The sequence below is a fragment of the Canis aureus genome, chromosome 33 (genome assembly GCF_053574225.1).
Source record: "Canis aureus isolate CA01 chromosome 33, VMU_Caureus_v.1.0, whole genome shotgun sequence".
Classification (NCBI taxonomy): Eukaryota; Metazoa; Chordata; class Mammalia; order Carnivora; family Canidae; genus Canis; species Canis aureus.
In genome coordinates, this window is record NC_135643.1 from 26,609,651 (window position 1) to 26,636,907 (window position 27,257).

The following is a 27,257-nucleotide window of genomic DNA, read 5'->3' on the forward strand; positions in this document are numbered from 1 at the left end:
AAGTACATTAACCAAATTATCAATAATTAAAAACAATGCCTAACTTTCTGAAGCATTTCTCTTTACAGAAAACAGAACCCTCTGACAAAGATGAGAAAGTATGTTTCAACAAATTCCCTCAGGTTTACCTACACCAAGACAGAAAACACAAAAATTGAAAACCAAAAATACTCAAAAACAAGACAAGCACCCTGAAGACTCAATATGGAACAAAAATACCTCGGGTAAAAGCAAGATGACCATATGATTTATTGCACATACTAGAATATTTCTGGGACTACTAATCAAGAAAAAAAGTCAAGAGAAATCAATCCTCAGATGACCCATGCAAATGAGGATTTTAAAGTATTTTTAACAAATATGTTCAAGGACTTTCAAAAAATATGGTTATGATGCATTGAACAAGTGGAAATTTCAGTTAAGGGGGAAAATTATAAAACTATCTGAAAAAAAAGAACCAAATGAGGGAGTGTATGAAATGAAAAATCAGAGGAGTTTAATAGTAGAACTTGGATATGGCCAAAAAAACAAAATCACAGAAGTAGAAAATAAAAACAATAAAAATTATCATGTCTGAAGAATAGTAAGGAATAAAGACTGTAAAGACATACGAGAAACTTAGTGACCTGTGAATTAATTAAAAAGTAGTCTAAAATATGTGTATTAGGAATCTCAGAATAAAGATGGAGAACGGAGTAAAACAAAATTATGGCAAACAATTACCCAAATGTGGTAAAAACATGAACCCATAGATTCACAAAGTTCAGTATACCTTAAGCACCATAAATATAAAAGAAATGACACCTTATCACAGAAGAAACTGCTGAAATCCAAAAACAGGAGAAAATCTTTAAAATAATCTTAGAAAAACATTATATTATATACTGGGTAACAATACATTAACTACTGATTTCTCATCAGAAACAGTGGAGACCGAAAGAAAATGGAACACCTTTACAAAAATCCCTTTAACTCAAAATTTCTGTATCTAGTGAAACTACACTTCCAAAACAAAGGCAAGAACAGAGGGGCACCTGGATGGCTCAGTGGTTGAGTGTTTGCCTCTGGCTCAGACTGTGATCCCAGGGGTCCTGGGACAGATAGAGTTCTGCATCAGGCTCCCCACAGGGAACCTGCCTTCTCCCTATGCCTATGTCTCTGTGTCTCTCGTGAAAAAATAAATAAAAAGTTGAAAAAAAAAAAAGGTAAGAAAAGACAATATAAGATTGATGAAATGGAGAGAATTCGTCACCAACAGAACTGTACTACAAAAAAATGCTGAAGTCTTGAAGTTGAAGGTAAATGACACCAAATGGAAACTACAGATCTTCAGCTTCTTACTCTGTAACAAAATATATGGGTGTGGACTTGGGAAATATATGGGTAAATGTAAGAAAAAAAAATAACGTGCGTGTGTTTCTTCTAGTTTCTTTAAAAGACATTTTACTATTTACGACAAAGATGGACAAAGGTTCTGGGAGCAATCAGATCTCTCATACAACCGCTGTAAAAGTGCAAAATGATACAGTCACTTTGGTAAACAGTTTAACAGTTTCTCACCATGTTAAGCATGTAATTATCATATGACCTAGTAACCCTAAGAGAAATGAAAACATATGCTCACACAAAGACTTACATTTAAATGTTCATAGAAACCTTATTTGTATGAGCCCAAAACTGGAAATCCATATTTCCATCAAGGAGATGAATGAACTGTAGTATATCTATACAATGGAACACAATTCAGCAATCAAATGGAACAAACTACGGATTACACACAGCAATACACATGAATCTCCAAAGCACTAAGCAAAGACTACATATCTACAGGTATAGAAATGTATACATTACTCCAAAGAAGTAAAACTGCAGTTATTAAAAATTCCAGGATTTTAACTATAAACATTTTCTCCCTTTAAAATAAGTGAAAATTCACCTATTCTGGAGTTATTTTCAGACATTGCTCAACACATTCATCTTTTTATCAAGTATATGTATACATTCATTTATTCATCAACTTTAAAAAATTATTGAGCACCTATAATATGTCAGGTGCTGTACCAAGCTTTTGTAATGGAAAAATCAGTATTAAATTCCTAGACACAGATCTTCACAGTAATCTACAAGTACTTTACTAAAAGAAATAAAAGGCTGAATAAATTGTGAAATATATCAATATACTCATTGATGCAAACACTTAGTATCTTAAAGACAGCAGAAGTCCTTGACAACCTGATTCCAAAATTTGCACAGAATAAAGCATAAGAAAAACCAAAACAAGTCTGAAAAAGTAGAACAAAAGATTTGCCTTGTAAATATTTTATTAAGAGGCTATAATAATTAACATGATATGGCACTGGCACAGAAATCACTGACACTAAACAGAATCCAGAAACAGACTCTTTGTATAAATAAGAATGCAATACATGATAAAGGAGAGATTCCGTGGGAAGAGAACAGATTTTTCTGCTAAGTAGTGATGGGAAAATTATACATATGGAAAAAGTAAAATTCCATATAAATTAAAGATCCAACTGTAAAAAAGAAAATTAAAATACAAAAGAATAAAAAGAAAAACATCTTTCTGACCAAGGGGTAAGAAATCCCTAAATAAGAATCAAAATGTTAAAGTCATGTATAAAAATGATAGATAAAATGGAACACATCAAAATTGAAATATCTAGAAGCTAAAGGCAACAGTTTTTCTGCAGATGGGGAAAAATATTTGCAACCTAAATAATAAAATATTAGATTTCAAAATATCCAAGGAATTTCCATATATCAGAAGAATATATCAACTCAATAAAAAAATGATGAGCAGTATGCATAGGCAATTCACAGAAAGGAAGATACAAATAGCCAATAAATATATGAAAAAGACACTCGATCCCAGCATTAAGTAGAATAATGCAAAATTAAAACAAGATACATTTTTCATCTATCAGATTGGCAAAACAGTGAGACTTCTCCCTCTGCCTATGTCTCTACCTCTCTGTGTCTCTTATGAATAAACAAAATCTTAAAAAAAAAACAACCCAGTAACATAAATGTAATGCCATATCCCTTTGCTTGTAAAGAAAGACACTAGGAAAGAGTCACATGCTTGAAATTTTGTCCAGAGAGGGTTTAAAAAAAAGGGGGGGGGGGGGAGTTTCTGATTCTATGAGATCTTACCAAAGGAAATAAGCAAAATGCAAAAAGCTCTCATTCCAAAAGTGAAGTATGTGCACAACTGGCCTCTAAACAAAACCTGTGGGAAGCAAGAACGTATGTTTCTGATATCTTATCCACATGCAAAAGAAACAACAGTTCCATTGCATAACACTCACTGTATTTTCTATATCACCAATACAGGCTCTCAGTGAATTAATAGTTTGAATAGTTTCTGTTTACTCAGATCTGTAAAAGATTTTGTTTTCCACACTGCTCTACACATCTATGCTAAAGAGTACACAGATTGAGGGAGAGTAAACCACATTCTGACCTTTCCTTCTCCATTACCCCATTCTACTCTTTTCAACACCTGTACTAAACTATATACATATATATATTAATATCAAGAAAAAAATAGAAATTAACACACATCAAAATAAGTAATACGAAACAAGGTAATTCTTCACAAAGGCCAATTTGTATTGTATCAGCAAAACCTGGAGAAGAACTGGCAGATTTTTTTCCAAAAATGTAAATATTCATTGTCATTTCACAAGAAACTTTATATATCCAGTAAAATAAAAACCAACCTTGCCCATAGCAGAAATTCAATATTTTTCTAATCTAACCTTTGAAGCACGTAACAAACGGGCTAAAAGCTCAGGTTTTGGGTTGGAAAGACCTCTAAAGAAGTTCCAGCTCCATCATATAAGAGCTACCCTAGAGTACTTAAAGATGTGCTAGGTGCCTGGGTTGGGTCATTTGGTTAAGTGTTGCCTTAAGCTCAGGTCCTGATCTCAGGGTCCTGAGACTGAGCCCCAGGTAAAGACCCCTGCTCAGCAAGGAATCTGCTTTTCCCTCTGTCCCCCACCCTCCTGCTCATGCACTCTCTCTCTCTCAAATAAATAAATAAAATCTTAAAAAAAAAAAAAAAAGATGTGCCAATATCTCCAAGAAATCTATCTCATAATCCTTTAATTTAAGCTGTTTCCTTCAGCATTATCTTTGAAGATAATTTAATTAGGTGTTTCTACTTTAAAGAAGAAAGGCTAAAAATAATGAATTAAAAAATATTTCCTAGAACAACTGAAATTTAGAGATGGGAAAAGCACTATGAATCATTTACCAATTAGAGGATCAATCCTGCACCTTTAGAGATGAAGAAACTAAAGCTCCCAGAGATTACATGACATTTCCAAGGTCAGATAACTTACACAAGAGAGGATTTTAGAATTTAGGCCCCTCCTACTCTTCACCACATCACAGGAATATGACTAAAACTTAAAAAGCACCGGAAGAGGTCAAGGTTTTAAAAAGAAGCAAGAGACTCCCAGTAATTTTATTCTTAATTATAGTACATTTCACCCAATTTATCACTATTCCCCAAACTGCTCCTCCCACTCCCCATCCCTACACACCCATGCCTATTAAGGTGTACCAATTAATGAAATTAAAGGAATGAAGATCAAAAAAAGCCTTTTTTTAGAAATTGGGACCTCTAATCATAGGTATCCCAGTGATGCTGAAATTATTTAAGAGCAAATGGTCAGTTCTCCCAGAAAGCAACACTGTCCAAGGCCACAGATACACTCAACTACCCCTGTGGGATACAGTGGGAGGGGTGGTGGGATACAGCATCAGCTCTGGAACCCAAGTGGATTCCAGTGGCTCCCTCTAGGACTTCAGACAAGTTACTAACCCAACCTCCCCCTCTCCTCTCAGTGCCTCAGTTTCTTAACCTAAAAAAAAAGGGGGTGAGAACACTACCACATTTTGCTTGAGCTTGCATAAACATTAAACTGATATGCCAGAAGAAGCACTCAGAATAGTTACTAAGACATGCAGGAATTGTTGCAGAAATGTTAGAGAATTTTATAATGTCAATGGTGACATGCCAGCCTCTCTCTGTACCAAAGACTACATGCAAAGAAAAGCAAACTGAACTCTATTCTTTCTGGTTATAAAGGTAAACACAAATATTTTCCTTCAAGATTTCTATGTTATTGTCTATTTCCCCCCCTAAAAGGAAGGAAATCAAACACCATGTTAATTTGCTTACTTTTAAAATAATGATTACAGGGACACTAGATGTTCATTTAGCAGATGAAAATTTGAGCCAGATTTGGTTTTCACATGTTTATTATTACTGCCTTAAAAGACTCAAAAGAAACTAGTAGTTTTATTTGACTTTTAGATTTTTTCTTAATGTAGACTGAAAATCTACATATAGGAAATACATATAAATTCTAATAATTCTAAGATAAGTACAATGCGGACTTTGAAAAATTCCCAAAAGACTCATTTTATTTTTTTTAATTTTTATTTATTTATGATAGTCACAGAGAGAGAGAGAGAGAGAGAGAGAGGCAGAGACACAGACAGAGGGAAAAGCAGGCTCCATGCACCGGGAGCCCGACGTGGGATTCGATCCCGGTCTCCAGGATCGCGCCCTGGGCCAAAGGCAGGCGCCAAACCACTGCGCCACCCAGGGATCCCCCAACAGACTCATTTTAAATAATTTTTTTACTCATGCAATTTATTCATCCCAGAATGTATCTACATCAATATAATTGTTCTGATTTCAATTTTTGTTTTCTAATTTTTCATTTTATAAAACTGTAATATCACTGCACAAGCAACATTTAAAAATAGGACAACAGACAATAGTTTTCACTTATTTAAAGACCAAACAAAAGAAATCTTTAACACTGGAAGCTGAAGTAGCTTCTAGGCCTAAATTACCTCCTATGATGTTACTTCACCTGACATAAAGTCCTTAGGCATCACTGAAGTGAGTCTGAAGAGACTCAAACATCTGTTTGGTGAATCTGTGAAGCTTTAGATTATAGAAGGTGGTTAATTTAACCGAAAGAAAAATTACACATGCCATAGCATTTCAATCTTCTTAAAGGTTCTGAACTTGAAAAAAAAAGTTCTGAACTTGGGTTATTCCATAACCAAGCACTATTATCCCTAATGGCCAAGGCATTCCCTAGTAACAATTTAGGTGCCCTGGGAATCTTATTAACTCTTTCAGGCCATTAAGGTTCCATTAAGAGCATTAGAGCTTGGAACCTAATTACAGTGTATTAAATGGTCTTAGTGCTCTTCGAGTGTTAATGAGCAAGCCAAAGTGACTGATTTTCTAACAAAGAGTGCAAGGAATTTGTTTTTAAATGTTACTGAGACTATTTTTAGATTTTCACAGTGGCTACTCCTGTTTCAAAAGGCAAAACTTCAAGATTTAAATAATAATATTAAACTTATAGAAATGTAGCCAGCAACCACAGCTTCTTCCTAACTGAAACATGTTTTCTGATGCAATAGCTAGTTTTAGTTTAGTCATGTCAAAGTTAAAAACTATAAATATTAAAACAGAATATTATAGTCTACTAAAGACTGCACATGTTAATTTGGATCAAAGAAGTTATTTCATAGTAAAACAACCCTAAAACTTCCTTGCAGAATCATAAATTAAGTGAATTAATATAAAAATATATATGGAAATATGGAAGGACATACTGTCTATAAATTAGAACAGATTTCTTTGTTCTCAAAAAAATAGGTACTTATCATGTCAAAAAACAGTTTATTTTTCTTAAGGTAGTGGAAATTAACAAGAGGAATTTGCTTTTTTAAATGTCTAAGTAACCACGAAAATGTATAAAAAATAAAAATTCTCTAAAAATTTCTGTATTATACACATCCTCAGGAAACTACAGAACTAAAAAAAATTCCAGACAGCCACCCTTTCCTTCATGGTTTTAATCTTTCCCTCTGTTGATCTATCTAATAAAAATGCCAAGAAATATAGATAACATGTTTAAACTGTTATAATATCACCCCTCTGTGATTAAAACTATCAATTCATACACACTAATTTATATTTAAAGTTACTGCATTATATATATCTTAAAGTTATTTAAGGAAAAGGTGACCAAAAAAATAAAGACATTTCCAACATGTATGGACTAAAAATCCATCTCCCACGCATTTTCTGTAAAAATTTTGGAAAATGTATATTGGCCAACAATGAAAATGGACAACAAAAAAGAGGACATGAAAGAATTTAAGAAAAAATAGATTAACCCAGGGCAATGAAAAGAAACCCCATGATGATCGCTGTGCAAGCTGTTCTCTTATATCCATAATCAGTCTTTAAAAAAAAAAAGGATAAGATAAAGGAGGTAACTAATATTCACATAAAGACTATAAATGCTAGTCGTTATTTTTCAATTTTCAGACTCAAGAGATAAAACAGGAAAAACACTAAAGGGTAAAATTTAAATATTATAAATTTAGACACTATAGAGCTAACATATAGTTCAGAGAAGCTGGTCTGTAAAGGACAGAGAAATAGTACAGAACCTCAATGTCCCATTATTATACTGGGCAACCACAAGTTATTGTTCAAAATTAATGAAGCAATAAATAGAGCTCAAAGTGTAATTCTTAGCGTTACTAAGATAATTGAGGACAAAATATAGTAACAAAATTTAAAAATGTATAAGAAGTTAAACTCCTAAGTTTTCAAAGCAGCAACCTGAGTTAAAAGGGAAAAGACAGAAATTAAGAAACAGAGGTGTAAGCACAATGCTTAGAGAAGCAACTACTCAGGAGAACAAAAAACATAGAGAAGTTGTTATGAGAAGTCAGGCTGAGGGTGAGAAGTGGGAAGGAAAATTTTACTTTTTATTTGATTTTTTTTTTTTACACTTCTGAGTTTTTTATTTCTAAGTATATGATTATTTTTACAATTAAAAATGTCATCCAAAGTCCTATGGTTGTGATTTTAAAAGGGACACATAATAAAATGTTTAAATGCTGCCAAATTTAAGATTAAATAGTGTTAAATTTCCAAGATGTACAGTAAAGAGAGAAAAGCAACAAAATTTTAACATCTGTTAGCTAATATTATTGTTAGCTAATATTTATTTAATCATATGAATCCAGGTATACAGTTTTCTCTAACTGTAATAAAATCATACGTTGTTATATGAAGCATTTCATCTATCTCAAAATCAAGAAATGATTCCTTTATTTATTTCTAAGGTCTCCTTCTCCCCTACCAAGGTTTTATTTTTAATCTGTAACATCATATAAAATAAGCTATGTGCTTACAATATTTAAGCTCCTACTGAATTATAAGTTACATACCTTTAGTAGATAGATTAATTATTGAAAGACAAAGCTACTAAATAGTGTAATCAAGTCACATAAACTGATCTTTTAAAAAATTCAAAAAAAAAAATAAAAATAAAAATAAAAAATTCCTTCACAAATTTAGGAAGCTGTCAACCCCTGCAGTTCCTGAGCATCTCTCTGTTCTCATCCTCTCCAATGCCCCCTTTAGTAGGTGCTAATGAAAATAGACAATACCTGGCTAAGTAGTGAAGAAAAAAGTTAAGATAAAGAATGATTTCTGTTCATTAACATTTGCTTAAGCAGGACAACAAAAACTCTTTTGTCTGAAATAGTTGAGAGAACAGCTGGATGACATTTGAGAGAGATGATAAATATAAATCAAAACTTGAGTTTAAATTAAAAATAAAGGCTCCCACATAGGATCATCTAGTATTCTATGACTCATGATTTAAGAAAAAAATATTTATATTACAACTTCTTCAGTCTTTTACTTTGTACCTACATCTATTTTTAACTTGGGTCCCTATAAAATGAGAAAGAAAATTCAATAAAGATACATAGAATATATTACAATAATGTGAAGGTGAAAGGAATGGTAAGTAATAAAACACTTGTAACTCTTAAAACTACAAAACTAACTTTACAAAATCTAGATATATAAGAGTTATTAATTAAGGTACTACCCACAGTGAACAATATGCAAATATCCTTAAAGTAAATAATATCCATTTTTTATGTCTATCTTACTCATTTAGGATATAAATATAAAACACAATGTCGGCATACCATTTCAGAGCAAAATATGTCATTAACACTCATCTAATCTTTTAATTTTAGGATTTTAAAAAACATTATGAAGAAGCACTGTTGTATTTATCATGATGAAGAAAACATGTGTTCCTTTTAGCAGAATGGAAAAAAGTCCTTTTTTTTCCTTTCAAAACAAGTTCTTGTAATTATTCTAGTCTAATGTCACCTCAACCTAAATAAGCTTCAGTATCTCTGCATGTCTTTTTGTACAAACATATACACCAAAAGAATTTAGAAGATGCCAAAGTGCAAAGTCATCTCCATTCAGGATAGAAACAGAATTAAAGTCAAAAGAGAGTTAACATTTTTCATTCTAACCCTTAGGAAACTCAAGAAGGAGGTAAGGTACTTAGCCTTATGTAATCTGGTTTCAATACTGCTAGTTACAGAAACCTTATTACTATAATCAAGTATGCATTGCTCATTACAGTATTATAGATGGACCATGGAATTTTTAATCAGAAAATGAGTTCAAATCATGGTTCTACTATTTAATGGATGTGCAAACTTGAGCAAGTTATTTAAATCCTCAAGTACCTTTAAGTTGAGAATAATAATATGTACATAACAGGTACCAGTGCTTTGCATATGGTGAGTTTAAAATGTTAAATCAGGGATCCCTGGGTGGCGCAGTGGTTTGGCGCCTGCCTTTGGCCCAGGGCACAATCCTGGAGACCCGGGATCGAGTCCCACTTCGGGCTCCCGGTGCATGGAGCCTGCTTCTCCCTCTGCCTGTGTCTCTGTCTATCTCTCTCTGTGTGACTATCATAAATAAATTAAAAAAAAATTAAAAAAAAAAATTTTAAATCATATCTCCAACAATACTGGGCTAAAGAATAGTGTATTCCACCTAACATATAGTTTCATTCAGGTTCTCAGCCTTTCCAGCCTAAAGGGGGAATCCCTTAGCAGAGTTTCATGACTTCAGTGTGTTACATCACAAATCAATTAGAGGACTCGTTTTGGCTGGCTGTTGCACCATTACATTATCAGTTCTCATCTGAGGAGCAGTTAATGCATTAAAAAAACTTTGTCTATTTTACTCTTCTTACACACTTACATATGAGAAATATGATAATAAACCTAGCGTAAAAAGACAGACAAGAAATCTGTATGGTTATGGACTCACGGCTCATATTTTAATTGTAGTTTTTATGCTTTAGTTTTGTTCCTCAAGTCATTCATACTTTACCTTCTCAGACCCTTTCCTTTCTCAATTACATGCAAGAATGGCATCAAATCTCTGGCTGTTCCATGTGCAAGAAAAGGTTTTAAATGCACATAAATTAAGAGAGGTTAACACATAAGTATCAACGAGTTTCAGTCAATTCAGAAATGGTATATTCTCCAAATAAGAATTGAGATCTAGAAGGAACCAGGAATCTGAAAAAGAATCAACTGAAAGAAAAAAGATTAGAAAAATAGGGGGGGGGAATAGTCAAAGAATAATATAATAGGGGCCATATTTTCAACACTTGATATATGACAGCCAGATGCTTTAAGTAAATCATCTCTTTCAACAAGCTCACAAGTAGGTATAACTATCTCCCTTTACAGGTGACTAAACTGAAATTGAGGAAGGTTAAATGATCTACTCAAAGTCACTCAGGTAGGAAGGAGCACAGAACTCTAACTGAGGTCCATCTGACTCCAAAGAAAGTCAACTCTATCATATAAAACTATTTCTGAGATATTAAAATTTTGTCAAAGGGCAGTTACCTTTTCCTCCCATTTTTGCAACCAGAACAAAAACTAAATATGGAAACTGCTTATGTGTTGATGAACACTTCCCCCTTAGTTCCTGTTACTCAAATGAACAAAAGAAGAGATTAAAGAAAAAACAAAGAAGAAAGAAAGAGGGAGGGAATGGATGGAAGGAAGAAGGAAATGTACTTTCTTAGTCTGAAATACCACCTGTCTGCCTATATCCTTTTCTCTCTTGCTCTTCCTAGCACTATGACACAACTCAGACACAATAATGGACTGCCCTTTATATTCTGTGGATGGAGAGAAAACAAAAAAAAATAAAACACATAAATTTAACTCCCAAATATACACACTGTATTTTAGAATATGCACTTTTTAAATTCTAAGAATTCTGCTGACACATTATTTACTTCTATTTCTAGAAAGTTACAGACTTACCATGAAACTTTGAGGCTTCAGGATCATTCACATTGATAGCAATTATTTTCCAATCTGTTTCACCCTGATCAATAAGAGCCAAAATTCCAAGGATCTTCACAGGAATAACCTCTCCACAAGAAAGAACCTTTAAACAGAAAAGAAATTCAGTATTTTGCAAAGCTTTGGAGAAATTTACTCATATATCATAAAAACCCATATGAAAGATTAAAGCACTATAGGCTGCAATTTAATAAAGCTTTAATAATTAAAGATAATGTAAAAAGTCATAAAGCCTTTTATGATATCCCTTTTAGAATTAAGTATCTTGATCCCTTTTTGGAAACTGAAGTTATTTATAGATCTTGATATTTAGTGTACTAGGTCTAGAAGTTCATACTCAACAGAAAATAAACCTATGTATATCATTACATAGTATAAACCTCGCTTTTGCTGCTGGGGATAAAAAAGAGACCTGAGAATCCTTCTAAATTACTTTTTTTTGCAAACCACATTTATCAGCTACTAGTGAAAAGTAGATTTTTAACATATTAGAATATAACCTCAAGAAGATAATGAATGATAGTGAAAGAATTAATATGTTAAAAATACAGATAAAACAGGTTTCAAAAAATGCTTTAAAAAGATTTTAAAAGAAACCAAGAAATGCATGATGTTGAAGCAGATGTTCCAGGTGTTAAAGTGATTTCAGTGGTTCCCTCAAGTTGCCAATGACAAGTTTATATTCATGCATTCTTTCTATATCCCTTTATTTTTAAAGGTTTGGTTTGCTCTACAGAATTCCACTGCAGGCTAAAATTTGAACACATGCTTCAGAATAAATCCCCCCATGACTCAAAATGCAGCTTTACATTTGGAAAGCAAGACATGCAAAAGAAAATCACTTTTGTGTCTTGAAATCTGAAGAAAAAAATAAGATATCTAAAACCATAAAATCAAATAAATCCTTTCAGAAGATGTGCAAAACGAATCTAAAATCTTAAAACAAATATACAAGAACTTGCAATTAGAACTAATTATATAAAAGATCAGTGTGACAATTTATAAAGTAAACAAAATCTCACTTTTAGGGAAATATGCACAATTATATTAACCAAACTCACATATTTAAGTTCTATTAAATACCCATCACTATATTAAACACTATGTATATAAAAAGAAACAGTCCCTGTTTCTCAAAGGTTTCCAGTCTTATTGGGGAGACTCACACAACTAATGCAAGGAGATCCTCTATAAACAAAAATATTCAAATGTGAAGTTAACATAATTACCAGTGTAAGGCTGGACACGCTGGTTAACTCAGTGATAAACTAGAACACTGGTTCTCAACCAGAGGCAATTTTGCCCTCTAGAGACTATTTGGCATGTCTGGAGACATTTTTGATTGTAAAAAATGGGGAGGTATTACATTACTAGCATCTAGTGGAAAGAAGCCAGGAATGCTGAACAGGACAGTTCCCTATAATAGAATTATCCATCCAAGATGTCAATAGTGCCGATTGAGGACCCTGCAGAAGACTGGTGGCAGGGGTGTCTTATCAGAAATCCTAGGAATCATGTATAGTTTTAAAAGCACACTGTAAATTATTTTATTTTTATTCACAAAAATCAATAATTTACTTCGAAATTTCATACAACATAAAAGCAGACTTGAGATGTTTCCAAGCAGGAAACATGTCTGGCGATTGTCAATTCATCAGAATGAAACATGCTCTCTGATCTCATAAGCAACATAAAAGGATTAGATAAACCATTCTCTTGGTATATAATACCTTTAAAGACTGGAAAGGAAATTCTCAATCAAACCAAAAACTCGGAATAAGATACTTAAGAACAACTGGTAAAATTCTTATGAACGCCCTACAATTCAATTTATTCTAAATCAATTCAACAAATTTATGCAGAACACATGGTGTTAGATATCAAGTGAATAATACATAATCCCTCAAGGAATTTCAATAATCTTAAAAATATATAAATATGTTTTTAACTCTATTATCAACTTCCAGGGCTTTGCTCCCTTCCCTTTGTCTATTTACAACATAGTGTTCAAAAACACTTTCTACTACTATGTTCCTTAACAGATGATTTAAGGACTCTTCACACAGCCAGAAAGAAAAGAAAGAAGCGCCCTACCAACAACAACCAAACTATTCTTTACATGGTGACTGACACTTACTTCATATTTACTAAATGTTATTTCAGGTCTCATTATCTAAAGGAATAAACTGCACTGGCTATAAGATGAAACCTATTTTCCCAGTTCAGAGTCTACCACTGATTCTTTGGGAATCACAGAGTTCGCCATGTTTGAAAAATGAGTTAAGATTCTGAAACAACAGAGATGTGCCTCAAACGTTTTAGGTAAAATCAGACTAGGGTTATCACCAACTTTTCTAGCTATTATGGAAAAGGTTTCAAAAGATAGGCTTTTTAAGTCCTAAATAATATGAAGCTGAATTCTTTCCCCACCATTCTTAAAGGTGACCTTAAGCAAATTACTTCACATGGTAGTTTAGAATTTGGTTTCTCGACAGTGAAATGGAGACTGTATCACTTATTCCTTGAAGTAAAAAACAAAGGCTATAACACATACATGAACTAGAACATAAGAGGTCTTCTACAGATATTAATATTTTTTTCTCTCTGGTCTCTACATAGATGTATCAGCTCACACTTATCAACTGTGAACCTCTCAGGAGCCTGATATGAGCAGAATATAAGTAAGTGGTCTACAACAGAAGTTCTAGGTTGATTCTGAATTTCAATGAAGTAAAACTTCAACTGGACCTACACAATACAAGAAAACCATGGAAAGTAAAATTGCTCAAATACTGTTATCCTGTGTTTCTACTGTAGTATAACAAATTATGACAAGCCTAAAGGCTTAAAATAGTATAAATTTATTATCTCACAGTTTCCACGGGTTAGAAGTCCAAGCACAACATGGCTAAGACTGATTACAACCTGACAAGGCCAAAATCAAGGTGGTGCACAGATTGGCATCTGATCTGAAAGCTCTAAAAATGATTCCACTTAAATTCAGTTCCCCATAGGTGTAGGACGGAGGTCCCCATTGACTTGCTGGATGTCAACCAGTGACTGCTCTCTGCAACTAGAAGCCAAGTGCATCCTTTTCAAATGCCCCCTTCTCCATCTTCAAACCAGCAATGTCATATCAGTACTTCTCACACTTTGAACCTCTAAGTTCCTCTTCTGCCAGTAGCAAGAGAAAGCTCCATACTTTTAAAGGTTCATTTAATTACACTGGATCTGCATATGGGAAATCCAGGATAATCCTACTTTAAAGTAAATTGCTATATAAAATAATACAATCATAGGAGTGACATATTACCATATTCACAGATACTAGGGCTTAGGGCAGACAACTTTAAGGGGCCATTCTAGAAACCCTGCCTTCCATATCCAGTCATCCAAAAAAAAAATTACAAAGGAAAAGCTAGGGGCACCTTGGGTGGCTCAGTGGTTGAGCTGCTGCCTTTGACTCAGGTCATAATCCCAGGATCCTGGGGTTGAGTCCCAAACCGGGCTAACCACAGGAAACCTACTTCTCCCTCTGTCTATGTCTCTGCCTCTGTGTGTCTCTCATGAATAAATAAATAAAATCTTTAAAAAGGAGGGGAGGGAGAGCTATATTCAGGAAGACCTTTAACTATATTAAGTGCAGAACAGAAAATAAACTGGAAAAAATGTCCAACAAAATCAAAATGTTTATATATTTATCCCAAGAGGAAAAAACATGGGAAGATAAAAACTATGATAGGAGGATTGTGAGGGAAGGTTTATGCTTGATTTTATTTCCATTAATATAAGTACAATTTTCTTGAACAATAAATATCACTGAAAAAAAAAAGTTCTAAATGCTGAAGGAATTTGAGTCAAAGAAAAAAAAAAACAAGGAAAAATAAAAAATCTGTTCTCAGAGAAGAAAAATCAAAGGAAATCCAGTTAGAGAAGAGCTGGACTAAGGCATAAAGTCCTCAAGCCAAATAATACCTAAGAATTAGAGAGAAGGAGCTTGAAAAGAAACCAAGAAGGAAGCAGAATTAGAGTACAACCAAGACAGTATGATACAGTAAAAGTAAAGAGACAGTTTCAAGAAGGAAGACAAAGTGAACAGTATAAAATGCCACAGTGAGTTCAAGTTAGACAAAACCTATAAAACAAGACTGCTCAATCTGGCTAAAAGAAAGTTAGTAGACCTTGGTGAGAGCAGTTTCACAGAAATGGTGGGGGCGTGGAAACAATTTTGAAATAGGTTGCAGATTAAGTGGAAAGTGCAGATGAGTGTTGAAAACTTTTTTTATGAGTCTTCATGTGAAGGGGAAGAAAGCACAGAGGAGGGTGCCAATAAAGAGAAATTGTGAATATAGAACAGGGAAGGATAAGAAAATACTATCACTCATGAGGCAGGAAGGGACAGGATCCAGAGTACAGGTGAAAGCCTTGGTCTTACACGTTAAGATAGTTCTCATAGCAGAAGAGATGGAAGATACAATGTTCGTAAACCCAAGCAGTTTGACAGTCCAAAAAGAAAAGATGAGGGAGCTCTTATCTGCTCGTTCCTATGGCCTCTACAAAATTACAAGACAATCTGTTCTGCTGTTAAGTGAGAACAAAATGCAAGGAACTGAATGTCTACAAAGAACAAATATTTGCAATAAATGCAACAGAAAATAGAAAAACATCAAAAAACACATAGAATTCTATAAATAGTAGCAACCCATGAAATTGTAGGTTTTGTTCTTCCCCAGTAGGTCTTAGCAACCTGGAAGCAGACACAAAAACAAGAGTATGAGTTGGCTTTGTTCAGTATTGAATTTCCTGTCTGGATAATGCACAAGGAAGCTGAAAACAGGACTCAGCAAACCTTTTCTGTAAAAGTCAGAGAGTAAGTTACTTTAGACTTTGTGGATGGTATAGTCTCTGTGGCCACTCGTCAATTTCAGTGCAAAAGCAGCCACAGACAAAAACACAAGTGAATGGGCATACCTGTGCTACTGACAGAAATAGGTGGGACACTCTATTTGACTTGCAAGGGGTTGCAGTTTACAAACCCCAGTATAAGAGAAGGAAATAAAGATACAAAAAGGGACTCATATCTCAGGGAGCAAGAGGCTAGACCTTGGGAGAGCTGAGGAACTGGTTCCTTCCAAAGAGAACTGAAATTTTATGGCATGAACAGAGTAGAACACATGATGGAATAACACAGTCTAGAAAACAAACCTTTGAGCCTATTTCACAAACATCAATAGGATCATTATCTCCACAGCAGTCTGTACTCTTATCTTTTCGATGGGGATCTTCCCAAGTCTAAAAAAAAGGAGAGAAGAGAGGGAGAAATATGGGTTAATACCCACTATAACATATCTTAATCTTTCCACATGATCACAAAGTTTTATAGTCATAATCCAAAGGGAAAATTCTCAAAAATTGTACAGGCTCGATGTCAACATGCCAGGACAACCCTAAATATATAATAATTAAGACAGATTTACAGCATTTCCTCCCTCTGGTCTCTCATTTTTCTGTATAATCACATCTGAAAGTGGGCAGTATTTCCAAACATACTCTTCTTCCAAGTTGAGTCAGCATGTAAATTCATGCTCTTTTCAAGTTTCAGTTCAGAGGTTTCCACTGTCTGCACCGCTTCCACAGGCTCCCTAAACTGTTGCTTCTATCATTCATTGCTTCCTTGGGCATGGTAATAGCATCAGGTCTGCCTCTCTGGGTATGAAAATAAGCTTCCGATTCTTTAAATAACTTCTACTAGAAGAAACCTAATTTTCCCTTTATAAAACTAAAGAACAAGACAATCTACACCAAACAAAAGAAAAATCTATTTTTGTCTCATTTTATTCCATTTAAAAAATCCTCTACTTTGTCATCAAATCTCAAGACCTTGACAAAAGCATGAAAAGATGTCAACTCTTAAGTTTACTGTAAAGATTATACCGTTGGTTACAAAATATACACATGGGCATTTTTATAAATGAACAGCATAACAGAAATTTGTTACCAAATTTAAATATCCCTTAGGCACCATCCTTCCCAAAAAGCCTCATAATTACTGGATTCTAAATGGAACTGTAGAAGTTTCCTAAAGTTATTTTCCTAAGATTTACATTATAAGATGTGCAGAGACGGAGTGACCTCAAAATTGTTACCTAGAGATAATTTCAGATTACCCAAGCTTATTGCCTCTAATTCTATCTGATAATTAAAAAAACATACTCTTATTTACAGCTAATCGTAAATATTTTCCTTCTGGTCCAAATTATAATATATTTAGAAATAAAATGAACCCCACCTTGCTAAAAAAATAAATCAGTAAACCAACATTTCAATACCTCAAATACTAATATTAATAGTAAAATATAAGAATAAACAAAATTGTTAACCTCATATACTGGTTATAGACACTTTCTAAGTGATACAACCAAACACACCCACATATACATACACACACCACCCCATGAGGAAGATACTATTGTTGACCTCATTTACAGACAAATAAACTGAAGCACACAGAATTTAAATTTGCCCAATGCTCACATTTTCTAAATGGTGGCAATGGGATGAGAATTCAAGGTATTAACCATTATGTTACGATATCCAAGTTTTGATAACAGCAGCAACTGAATGGCAATTACTTTCAGATATAATCGTATTCTATTTCATGATTCTCTTCTCTTAAATGCCTTCTCTTACAGAATCTCTTAAGTACGCATCCATTCACACAGCAAATATTTATTGAGTACCTAGGTACTCTGGGACAGAAGTTAGAAACAGAGATGAATTGGAGGACATAGCCAATACTAGGAAGAATGTCAAGTTAATAAATGGTACAGCATTTGTCAAATATGCTATAAAATTAATCTTGACATGCTGGAGAAACCAAGATGGGATTGAGTGAAGATTGAAATCAGAAAACCTAGAAGCAGAATCAGAAAATATCTGAGAGATTCTTCCTTCCTTATATGAGAACCCTCTCTTGAACTTCCTTTAAGTTTACTTCCATTCTCAGAAGGGGACAAATGTGATAGGTAAAGTCATTCTGACCTAAAGGAAGATACCTAGACCCCAGTTCTCCTTCAGTCACAAATTACCTTGGCCCAAATATCCAGACCTCAGTTTCCTCACCTACTAAAAAAAATGGCCCATGTAAGACAATTGCTAGATACATCCCAGCCCTGAGTTCTATGACTGTTAGTGGTCATTTATCATCCACATGAATATTACCAGTGAATAGGAAGCTTACAAATTCATGAGACAACTTACTCTATTTTGATCAGCATTAATTTTAAGAAACTCCTTCCTTAAACTGAGACAAAAACAAAAAGCTTCATATAAGCTAGACTATATTTGGTTTCAGTGGGTGCTCCCCAATTATTAATCAGTTCGTCTATATCCCTCTCAGAACTCCACTTTCAGTATTATCTATCAATTTATTCCTCCCGTCAAGGAAGTAAGTACATAATTGCAAAATTCCTAAGCTATATAATCTTGACACTTTAAAGGCAAGTTCTTTTTTTTTTTTTTTTTTTAAAGGCAAGTTCTTCATGATTTCCCTTGCAGCAAAAACACCAGACTGTTCTATTTCCAGCCCTGCCTTTAATACTTTATGCACAGGCCTCTGTTGTTATTACAAAAGCGATTCACACTAAATGACTTCTAACTTAACTTGAAAATACAGTATAATTTTAAGCAAGCACCAGGAGAAGAAATCTTGACAAATTTACAACTTTGATTACGCCCTCTTGTGGAGCTTTAACTATATAACTAGGCAGAGAAACAACTAAAATCAATATCCACAAGATATCCACAAGATATCCACAAGCTCAATATCCACAAGAGGAAATTCCAAAATTTATTATTTGCTTCACAAAAGTAAGAAACAGATTAGCATCCAAAATTCAGAAATAACTTCTACAACTAAATAAGAAAAAGGGCAACCCAATACAAAATGGGCCAAAGACAGGAACAGGTAATTCAAAGAGAAAACATAAATAACTTATAAATATATAAGAAGAAACCTAGTCTGATCAGAAAAATAAAAATTAAAACCTTAATGAGACACTATGTCAAAAACCTAAAATCCAATAATGCCAAATAGAGCTGACCCTTGAACAACTCAGGAGTTAGGGATGCTGAACCCTGCAGAGTTAAAAATCTGAGTATAACTTTGACTCCCCCAAAACTTAACTAACAGCCTACTGTTGACAGGAAGCCTTATCGATTACATAAACAGCACTATTTTCTATGTTACATGCATTATATACTACATTCTTAAAGTAAGCTAAAGAAAAGAAAACATTATCAAGAAAATCATAAGGAGGAGAAAATACATTTATAGTACTGTACCATAAAAATCTGTATATAAGTGGATTCAAACCCATGCAGTTCAAACTCATGTTCAAGGATAAGGATGTAAGGCACTTAGGACACTATATACTGCTGGTAGGAGTGTATATCAATACAATTTCTTTTGTAAGCAATTTGGGAATTCCTAGTAAAAAAAAAAGTGTGTAACTCACAATTAAGCAATCTGACTCATAAGCATACACCTACCAATAAATACCTCTATATACTACATATATAGAAAAATTTTAGCATGGACCCAGGAAAAGCATTTTAAAAAGAGAGAAACTATCAACAGAAATATAATGTTAATCTCATACAAAGAATGGTTATAAAGCTATGAAAATAAATAAATTTGAATATACAGATTATTAATCTAGCCATACAGATAAGAAAACAAATCTTTCTCATCCTTGTGCAGACATTTGAGATCATTACCTTACAATCTATAAATATTAAGCAATACATTTGCAATCCTAATACTCTGGTCCTTAAGTCAAAAAAAAATCATTGAACTATACAGAGCTGTATATACAGGGCTTCTCAAGAACTACTTCTTGATTAATCAGGATTCCTATAACCCAGTCAAGGGAAGTAGGATCCACCTAGCCACTACCTGTACTTTAAGAGATTCAATGTGGAGCAAAAGCCACTACCAGTTGTTTCACTATTAGCAACAAGTATCAACGGCAACAGTAGCAACATCAAGAAAATACTGAGAACTCACTACGAAGTTAAACATTTTGCCTTATCTCATTCAATATTGACAATAACCTTGTGGGGTAGATGGTATGATGATATAGATGTACAAATAGGCTTAGAGAGATTTAGTCACTGGTCCCAGGTTATAAAGCTAATATGTGGTACTAAATGATACTTGGGGTCAATGAACCAAATTTATAATGAAATTCAAAATAAAAACAGAACCATGTGACATTATGACTGAAGAAATTTTGGTGGGGGGGCTGGCATACAGGGTTGGCAAAATGGGTAAAGCGGAGTGGGAGAGGTATAGGCTTCTAGTTATGGAAAGAGTAAGTCACAGTGATGAAAGTACAGCATAAGAAATAGAGTCAATGGTACTGTAATAGTGTTGTATGGTCACAGATGGTAGCTACTCTTGTATTGAGCATAGCATAACTTACAGAGTTGTCCAATCACTGTGTTGTACAGCGGAAAGTAATGTAACATTTTGTCAACCATACTTTGATTTAAAAAAAAAAAATGTTCAATTGCCAAGAAAAAAAAACACTAAGAAAATCTTAAATTTCATGATTCTAGTCCTTTAACATTATTTATTCCATTAACATTAATGGGTCTTTTAACTATTCATTCAGAAGATGTAACACTGAGTAATCCATTATACACAGAAATATAACTGTGAGAAAACAAAATTTTTGCTCAGGCCAAACCCAAATTTTGGGGGAAGGCATTACTGGCTAGTGAGGGAGAAGTTATTAAGGTTCAACAGTATAGACAGCTAAAGATCTCAAATAATGACAGCACACTGACAAATCACTAAGGAAGAGAGACTGCTACTTAAGCAAACTGCTGTTTAATGTTCTTCCAAGCGCAGTTGGCCTGGTAACAATTTTGAACAAATTTCCTTCTGTTAAAAGACAAATCATAAGAAAACAGAAAAATCCAGTACCTATATGTACCTATGAAACAAATATAATACACACAATAAATTCATCATTCTTTCATCAAGTATTGATTAATCACCTACGCCGTGCCAGGCACTAAGCTAGGCAGTTAGTTGGAAGATGCCAATGAACAATACAAACAGAATCCCTGTCCTCCTGGAGTCTGTATTCTAGCTGGAAGAAACCAACAATAAACATAATAAATAACTAAATTATGGAACATGTTAGAAGTTGGTAGGTTCTCTATCATTTACATTGACGTGGATGGAACTGGAGAGTATTACGCTGACTGAAATAAGTCAATCGGAGAAAGACAATTATGATATGGTTTCACTCATGTGTGGAATGTAACAAACACTGAAAGGGACCATAAAGGAAGAGAGTAAACTGAGTGGGGAAAAATTGGAGAGAAAGACCATGAGAGACTCACAGCTCTGGGAAGCAAAGGGTTGAAGAGGGGTAGATTAATGGGTATGGGGTATGGGGTAACTAGGTAATGGGCATTGAGGAGGGCACATGATAGGATGAGCACTGGGTGTTATACTGTATGCTGGCAAACTGAATTAAAAAAAAAAAAGTTGGTAGGTTCTATAGAAAGTGGCAAAAAAAAGTAGGGAAGCAAAATATGAATTCAGGAAGCAGGGTTAAAATTCCAAAGGATTTTCAGGGCAGGCGTCACAAGGAAAGTGATTTATGAGCAAGCATGTAAGAAAGTAAAGCCATGTTCCCAGCAGAAAGTGTTCTAAGCTGGAGGACACAATAAATATTGTGAAGGCCTGCAGCCTAAGTGTGCCTGGAGAACAAGAGGAATTGTGAGAAGGCCGGTGTGGGAGTGAGGCAGCAAAAGAAGGATGAGAAGCTGGAGAGGGAATAAAAAATATAAACAGGACCAGGAGCTGGCTATCATTTTAATAGATTCATTCTGTCCTGATACTAACAATGAAGTGAAAAGATATTAGGTACAATTATTCTTTCCCATAAACAATTGGCCTAATTTAAACTTTTCATAAACATTAATCAGTTTAGTTATTGTTTGGTAAATAACTTCTATGCAATCTACAGTGTATTCTTTTGCTGAAGACTAACACACACATACTCATACATGCACTTATGGGTGTGGGTTTAAAAAGATGGTAAGGATTCTGGTTAAAAACGGCAGAGAAAATACAGGTCTATTTTCTCTTCCTCACTTCCATTCTAGCCACATTGGCCGCCTTTCTGATACTCAAACACACCAGGCCTACTTCCACCCTGGGACCTTTACACGTGTTTCTTGTTGGATTCCCTTAGATATGCATACAACTTGTCCCTCACTTCCTTGAGGTCTTCGCTCAAATAATACCTCCTCACTGAGGCCTTCTCCTTATCAAAATTACAACATTCCCAATATATCCTAGCCCCATTCCCTACCACTATCTGACACATTACATATTTTTTTTTACTTTTTGTCACTCTGTCTAGAATAAAAGACCCAGAAGGATTTTTGTCATTCTTATCACTACTTTATCTCCAGTACTTACAACATTGCCTGGCAAACATCAGGCACTAATATAATATGTACTGAATGAGGACCTCCATGAAGGTTCGGTATAAAACCAAGGGAAATTAGAAACACTAAAGAAGTCACTGTGGTAGAATGGAAGCAAGGAAAGACAAATGCTGTAAAAGTTTACAGAGGTCAGATTAAGCAGGGTTGAGGAGTCATGTTAAGAATATTATATTTTACCCTTTTGGCAATAGGAAACCACTATTTGGTATTCATATGACCAAAACTATAGCAGATTTAAGTTTTTCAAATGCTATTTTTGAATGCTGGATGGTGTAGTAAACCTCAGTAGGCAAGAGTTCTGGATGCTTTAGGAGACTGCTACAGTCTAATTCTGTTGTAATTAATGTAGTACTGTACCTAACAGACTAATAGTAGTTGGAACATCTTGAAATTCTAACACATCCAGAGGAGCACAAAAATTCTCAGGACTTTAGATAGAAAAACTACAAAAGCTCAGAATTAGTACATGGATTAACAGCACTTATGCTCCATGGTAACCAGTGGTTTAGTTGTTGATTATCCCCTCTAAATTCCTTTAGAGGAAAGACCATATAATAAAAGTACCAGTAGCGGGATGCCTGGGTGGTTCAGCGCTTAAGAGTCTGCCTTTGGCTAGGGCATGATCCCAGTTTTCGGATCGAGTCCCATGTCAGGATCCCTGTGAGGAGCCTGCTTCTCTCTCTGCCTATGTCTCTGCCGCTCTCTGTGTCTCTCATATATAAATACATAAAATCATTAAAAAAAAAAAAAACCAACCAGTGCCAGTAGCTATAATAATGTGATCACTCTCCTCTTGGCACTCTTCTAAGATTAATGTGCAATAACTCATTTAACCTCAACATGACCATATGCACTAGGTACTTAATCATCTCTATTTAACAGATGGAGAAAGTGAGGCACAGAAGGACAAAGTAACGTACCCAAGGTCACATTACTAGTAAATGCTATCTGCTCCAAAACCCACATTCTCAGTCACTTACTATGCTTCCTTGATCTTATATTTGTATATTGTTTTTCTTTGTGTACCCAACATCCATACACTGCCATGCACATAAATCCTTAATAAATGTTTCACGAAAAAAATATATGAACTTGAGTTTATCCCTTGCCTATTCTACTTTATACGTCTCTGTTTTTGTCTTTCTCTAATTCAACTGCTTCTTTGGCCTTCCCTTCATCCATATATCCTCTCCTACAAACAGTATCCCCTAAGCGTAACAAATTTTTTTTTTTTTTACCTTTTTACTGATAGGTCGAATAGAATGTCTACTTAGTCACCGGGGGAGTCAGAACACCTGCATTCATTATTTCAATAGACATTCTCATTCTTAGTACATCATTTTAGAAGTGCTTGTTTTAACCAAGAATCTATCTATGTGGGTGGTCTAACTGAATCAAAAGCAGGCTGACCCATTAGAAAACAATTTTCTTTCTTCTTTTCCTATAAATATTTATTCTACATGGGTAGCTGTTTTCTTGAGTGGGATAAAGCAAGACTCCTTTTTCTCAGATATTTCCCCAAAAGCATTTTAAAATCTCACACAAAATATTAAAATTAATAAATAAAATATAAAGTTTAAATATCCAGATACATGGTCTGATATAGATGGGTTTCATAAGCATAAAAATAGATGCTTTTCTACATCCCCTAAACATAGACTTTTCATTCTGACTTTTTACTCTGAGTTTAGATCACTAAATAATATGGAAGGAGATACCATCTCCTAGGATTGAGGAAACTTGAGAAGAAAACAAAAAGGGATAAGATAGGATACTATCATATATGAATATATATAAAAGTATAACTTGTCACATTCAAAGACATGACTAAAGATTAAGCAGGTAAAACATTTTTCACTGACTCTTAACAGCCAAGCCCTCCCACCCCCATCCCGAAAAAAGTGTTTAGAGATGCTTGGGTGGCTCAGTGGTTGAGCATCTGCATTTGAGCATCTGAGCATTTGGCTGAGGGCATGATAATGGGGTTCTAGGATCAAGTCCTGCATCGGGCTCCCTGTGAGGAGCCTGCTTCTCCCTCTGCCTATGTCTCTGCCTCTCCCTGTGTCTCTCATGAATAAATAAAATAAAATCTTAAAAAAAAAAAGTGTTTAAATGCCAAATATAAGTGTTCTATATGCCTAACTCCAAGAACTTGAGTATAGACATATATATAGTTTGAAAAAAATTTATTGATACAATAAAACTCCACATTAAAAAATTTTAAATTTACAAATCTCTCAAACTGACATGCCCTCAGAACCAATTTAAATTCAAGTAGTTCACAGGATTTACAAGGCAATTTTTTTCAGAAGACAGAGAAGTTTTACCATTACAACAAAAATGTTACCTGTGGGAGGGCACCATAATTCCAAATATAACCCTTGTGAGGGAAGATATTTGCCACGTAGCGTAGCTTGCCATCCTTTATATCTTGTTTAATGGGATTCAAAGGCTCCTTTGTGGCAATCTAAGCAGATCATGGAAAAAAAGGGGGAGCGGAGGATGAGACATGATTAATCCTATATTCAAATTGTATGTTTTAAATCTGCTACTACAGGCTAAATATTTATATTCCAACTTACTGATCAAAGATACTTTCAAATAAACTAAGCCAACTCTTATTTCTACTTTAGAGTATCGTGTAAGGAAAAAGTGTCCATAAAAGGAAACATCGGATTATATATTTTGGTACTCTATATTATATATGCACTTATTTTCAATGCAAATAAGAGAATGAAATGGCAAAAGGATAAAGATTAACCTACTTGCTATTTGTTACTAATCTGGGGTGTGTTATCAATCTTAAAATAATAAGGTTGACTTAAAGATTTTCATCAAGTAATTTTATTTCAATTACCTTTCTATAAAATATACTCAAATTGCTTTGCAAAAAAAAAAATCTAGGCTATAAATAGCTTAAGCCATTTTTTAATGAATACACACGGCTTAAAACAGGTAGAATCTCACCAATTCTTGATTATATACCTAATTGAGATAGAAAGTAGCCAGAATGCTAAAATGTTCTGAAGGAAGACCAAAAAAAAAAAAAAAAAAAAAAAGAAGCTATTATTTTTACTCTTCCCTAGTAAAATATTAACCAAAACAATTCTACTAGAACCTGGTAAAAACAGACAACTCTAAATATAAATTCTAAAAAATATGCAGCTATCTAGCAATCCTTTTTAAAAAAATATTTTTTAATCTATTTATTCATGAGACACACACACACACACACAGAGGTAGAGTCATAGGCAGAGGGAGAAGCAGGCTCCCTGAGAAGAGCCCGATTAGGACTCGATCCTGGACCCCAGGTTCACAACCTGAGCCAAAGGCAGACAGACACTCAGTGATTGAGCGTCTGCCCAGGTGTCCCTCTATCTAGCAATCCTTAATTAAAATACTTGAGGGGCACCTAGGTGGCTCAGTCAGTTTTGCCCAACTCTTGATTTCGACTCAAGTTATGATCTCAGTATCCTAAGACTGAGTCTGCACTGGACTTCAAACTCAGCACAGAGTCTGCTTGAGATTCTCTCCTCTCTTTCTGGCCCTCATCCTGCTTGTGCATGCTCTCTCAAATAAGGAAAAAAAGAAAGAAAATCTTTTTTCAAAAATAAAAAACTTCAAGTAATACTTGCCATCTCATCCAAAGCTATAGAAAAAAGACTTAAATAACTAAAGAAATTAAATGCCATAAATTAAATTTCACTCAGAACTATAAGGAATCTTAGCTAACTGAAGATATAATAAAATTCTGAAGGACAAAAGGGAAAAGTTCTTGATAGGTTCATGTTTCAAGGAAAAGATACAAAAGGGAAAAAAAAAAAGGTAACCACGGGAACAGCAGATGCTCTTAGATAGCACTTATCAAGAGCTGGCCAGGAAAATGCTTTCATTCCTGGTAGAGTAAAATCTAAAGGACAATTTAGTCTTTAGAAACTAAACTTGATCAATCCCAAATGAATACATTTCAATTAAACTTGTGAACAAAATATATCTCACAATCTGTTTAAATAAGCCTTGAAAATTTTTATTATTTTCAAAGACAGAAGAGTTAAATAAAATTAAATAAATATGATATATGTATAACAAACTAGAGAGGCAAAAATGGAAAACATACTCTTTAAACTATAAATTCAGCTTTGAATAACATCTTGCTATTTGAAATTAGATTCAAAATCCACAAAAATGCTTTTGTTTTTATCATAAAGAAGATTGTTAACCATCCTAAATTCAAAATATTATGTTAAGCAACTTAAAACAAAGTTTTTATATCATTAATTATAATTTCCACTTGATCATAAAAGAATATATCCTTACCTCCATTTTAGCATTTGTCCACCGAGGTACTTCTACAACCATATTAAACAAATTCTGCAGTTAAAAAAATAAAGGGAGAGATCATCTTTAAAATTTTACCTATCTTTTAT

General features: G+C 34.0%; 1 protein-coding gene across 3 annotated transcripts in view; it reads right to left on the minus strand.

Annotated features, from left to right (window-relative positions):
• Positions 1-27,257, minus strand: part of PPA2 (inorganic pyrophosphatase 2) — an 82,081-nt gene that overhangs the window by 32,763 nt on the left and 22,061 nt on the right. For 2 of the 3 annotated variants that reach the window (XR_013370772.1, XM_077882184.1), the window contains exons 4-7: positions 27,148-27,201; positions 25,178-25,297; positions 16,501-16,587; positions 11,254-11,380 (exon numbers count right to left, since the gene is read on the minus strand). Coding sequence is in view for 2 of the 3 variants with exons in the window: in XM_077882184.1 (XP_077738310.1) it covers positions 11,254-11,380; positions 16,501-16,587; positions 25,178-25,297; positions 27,148-27,201 (388 nt within the window). In the remaining variant the exon portion in view is untranslated. The remainder of the gene's footprint in view (positions 1-11,253; positions 11,381-16,500; positions 16,588-25,177; positions 25,298-27,147; positions 27,202-27,257) is intronic. The other variant, XM_077882185.1, reaches the window with a different exon arrangement.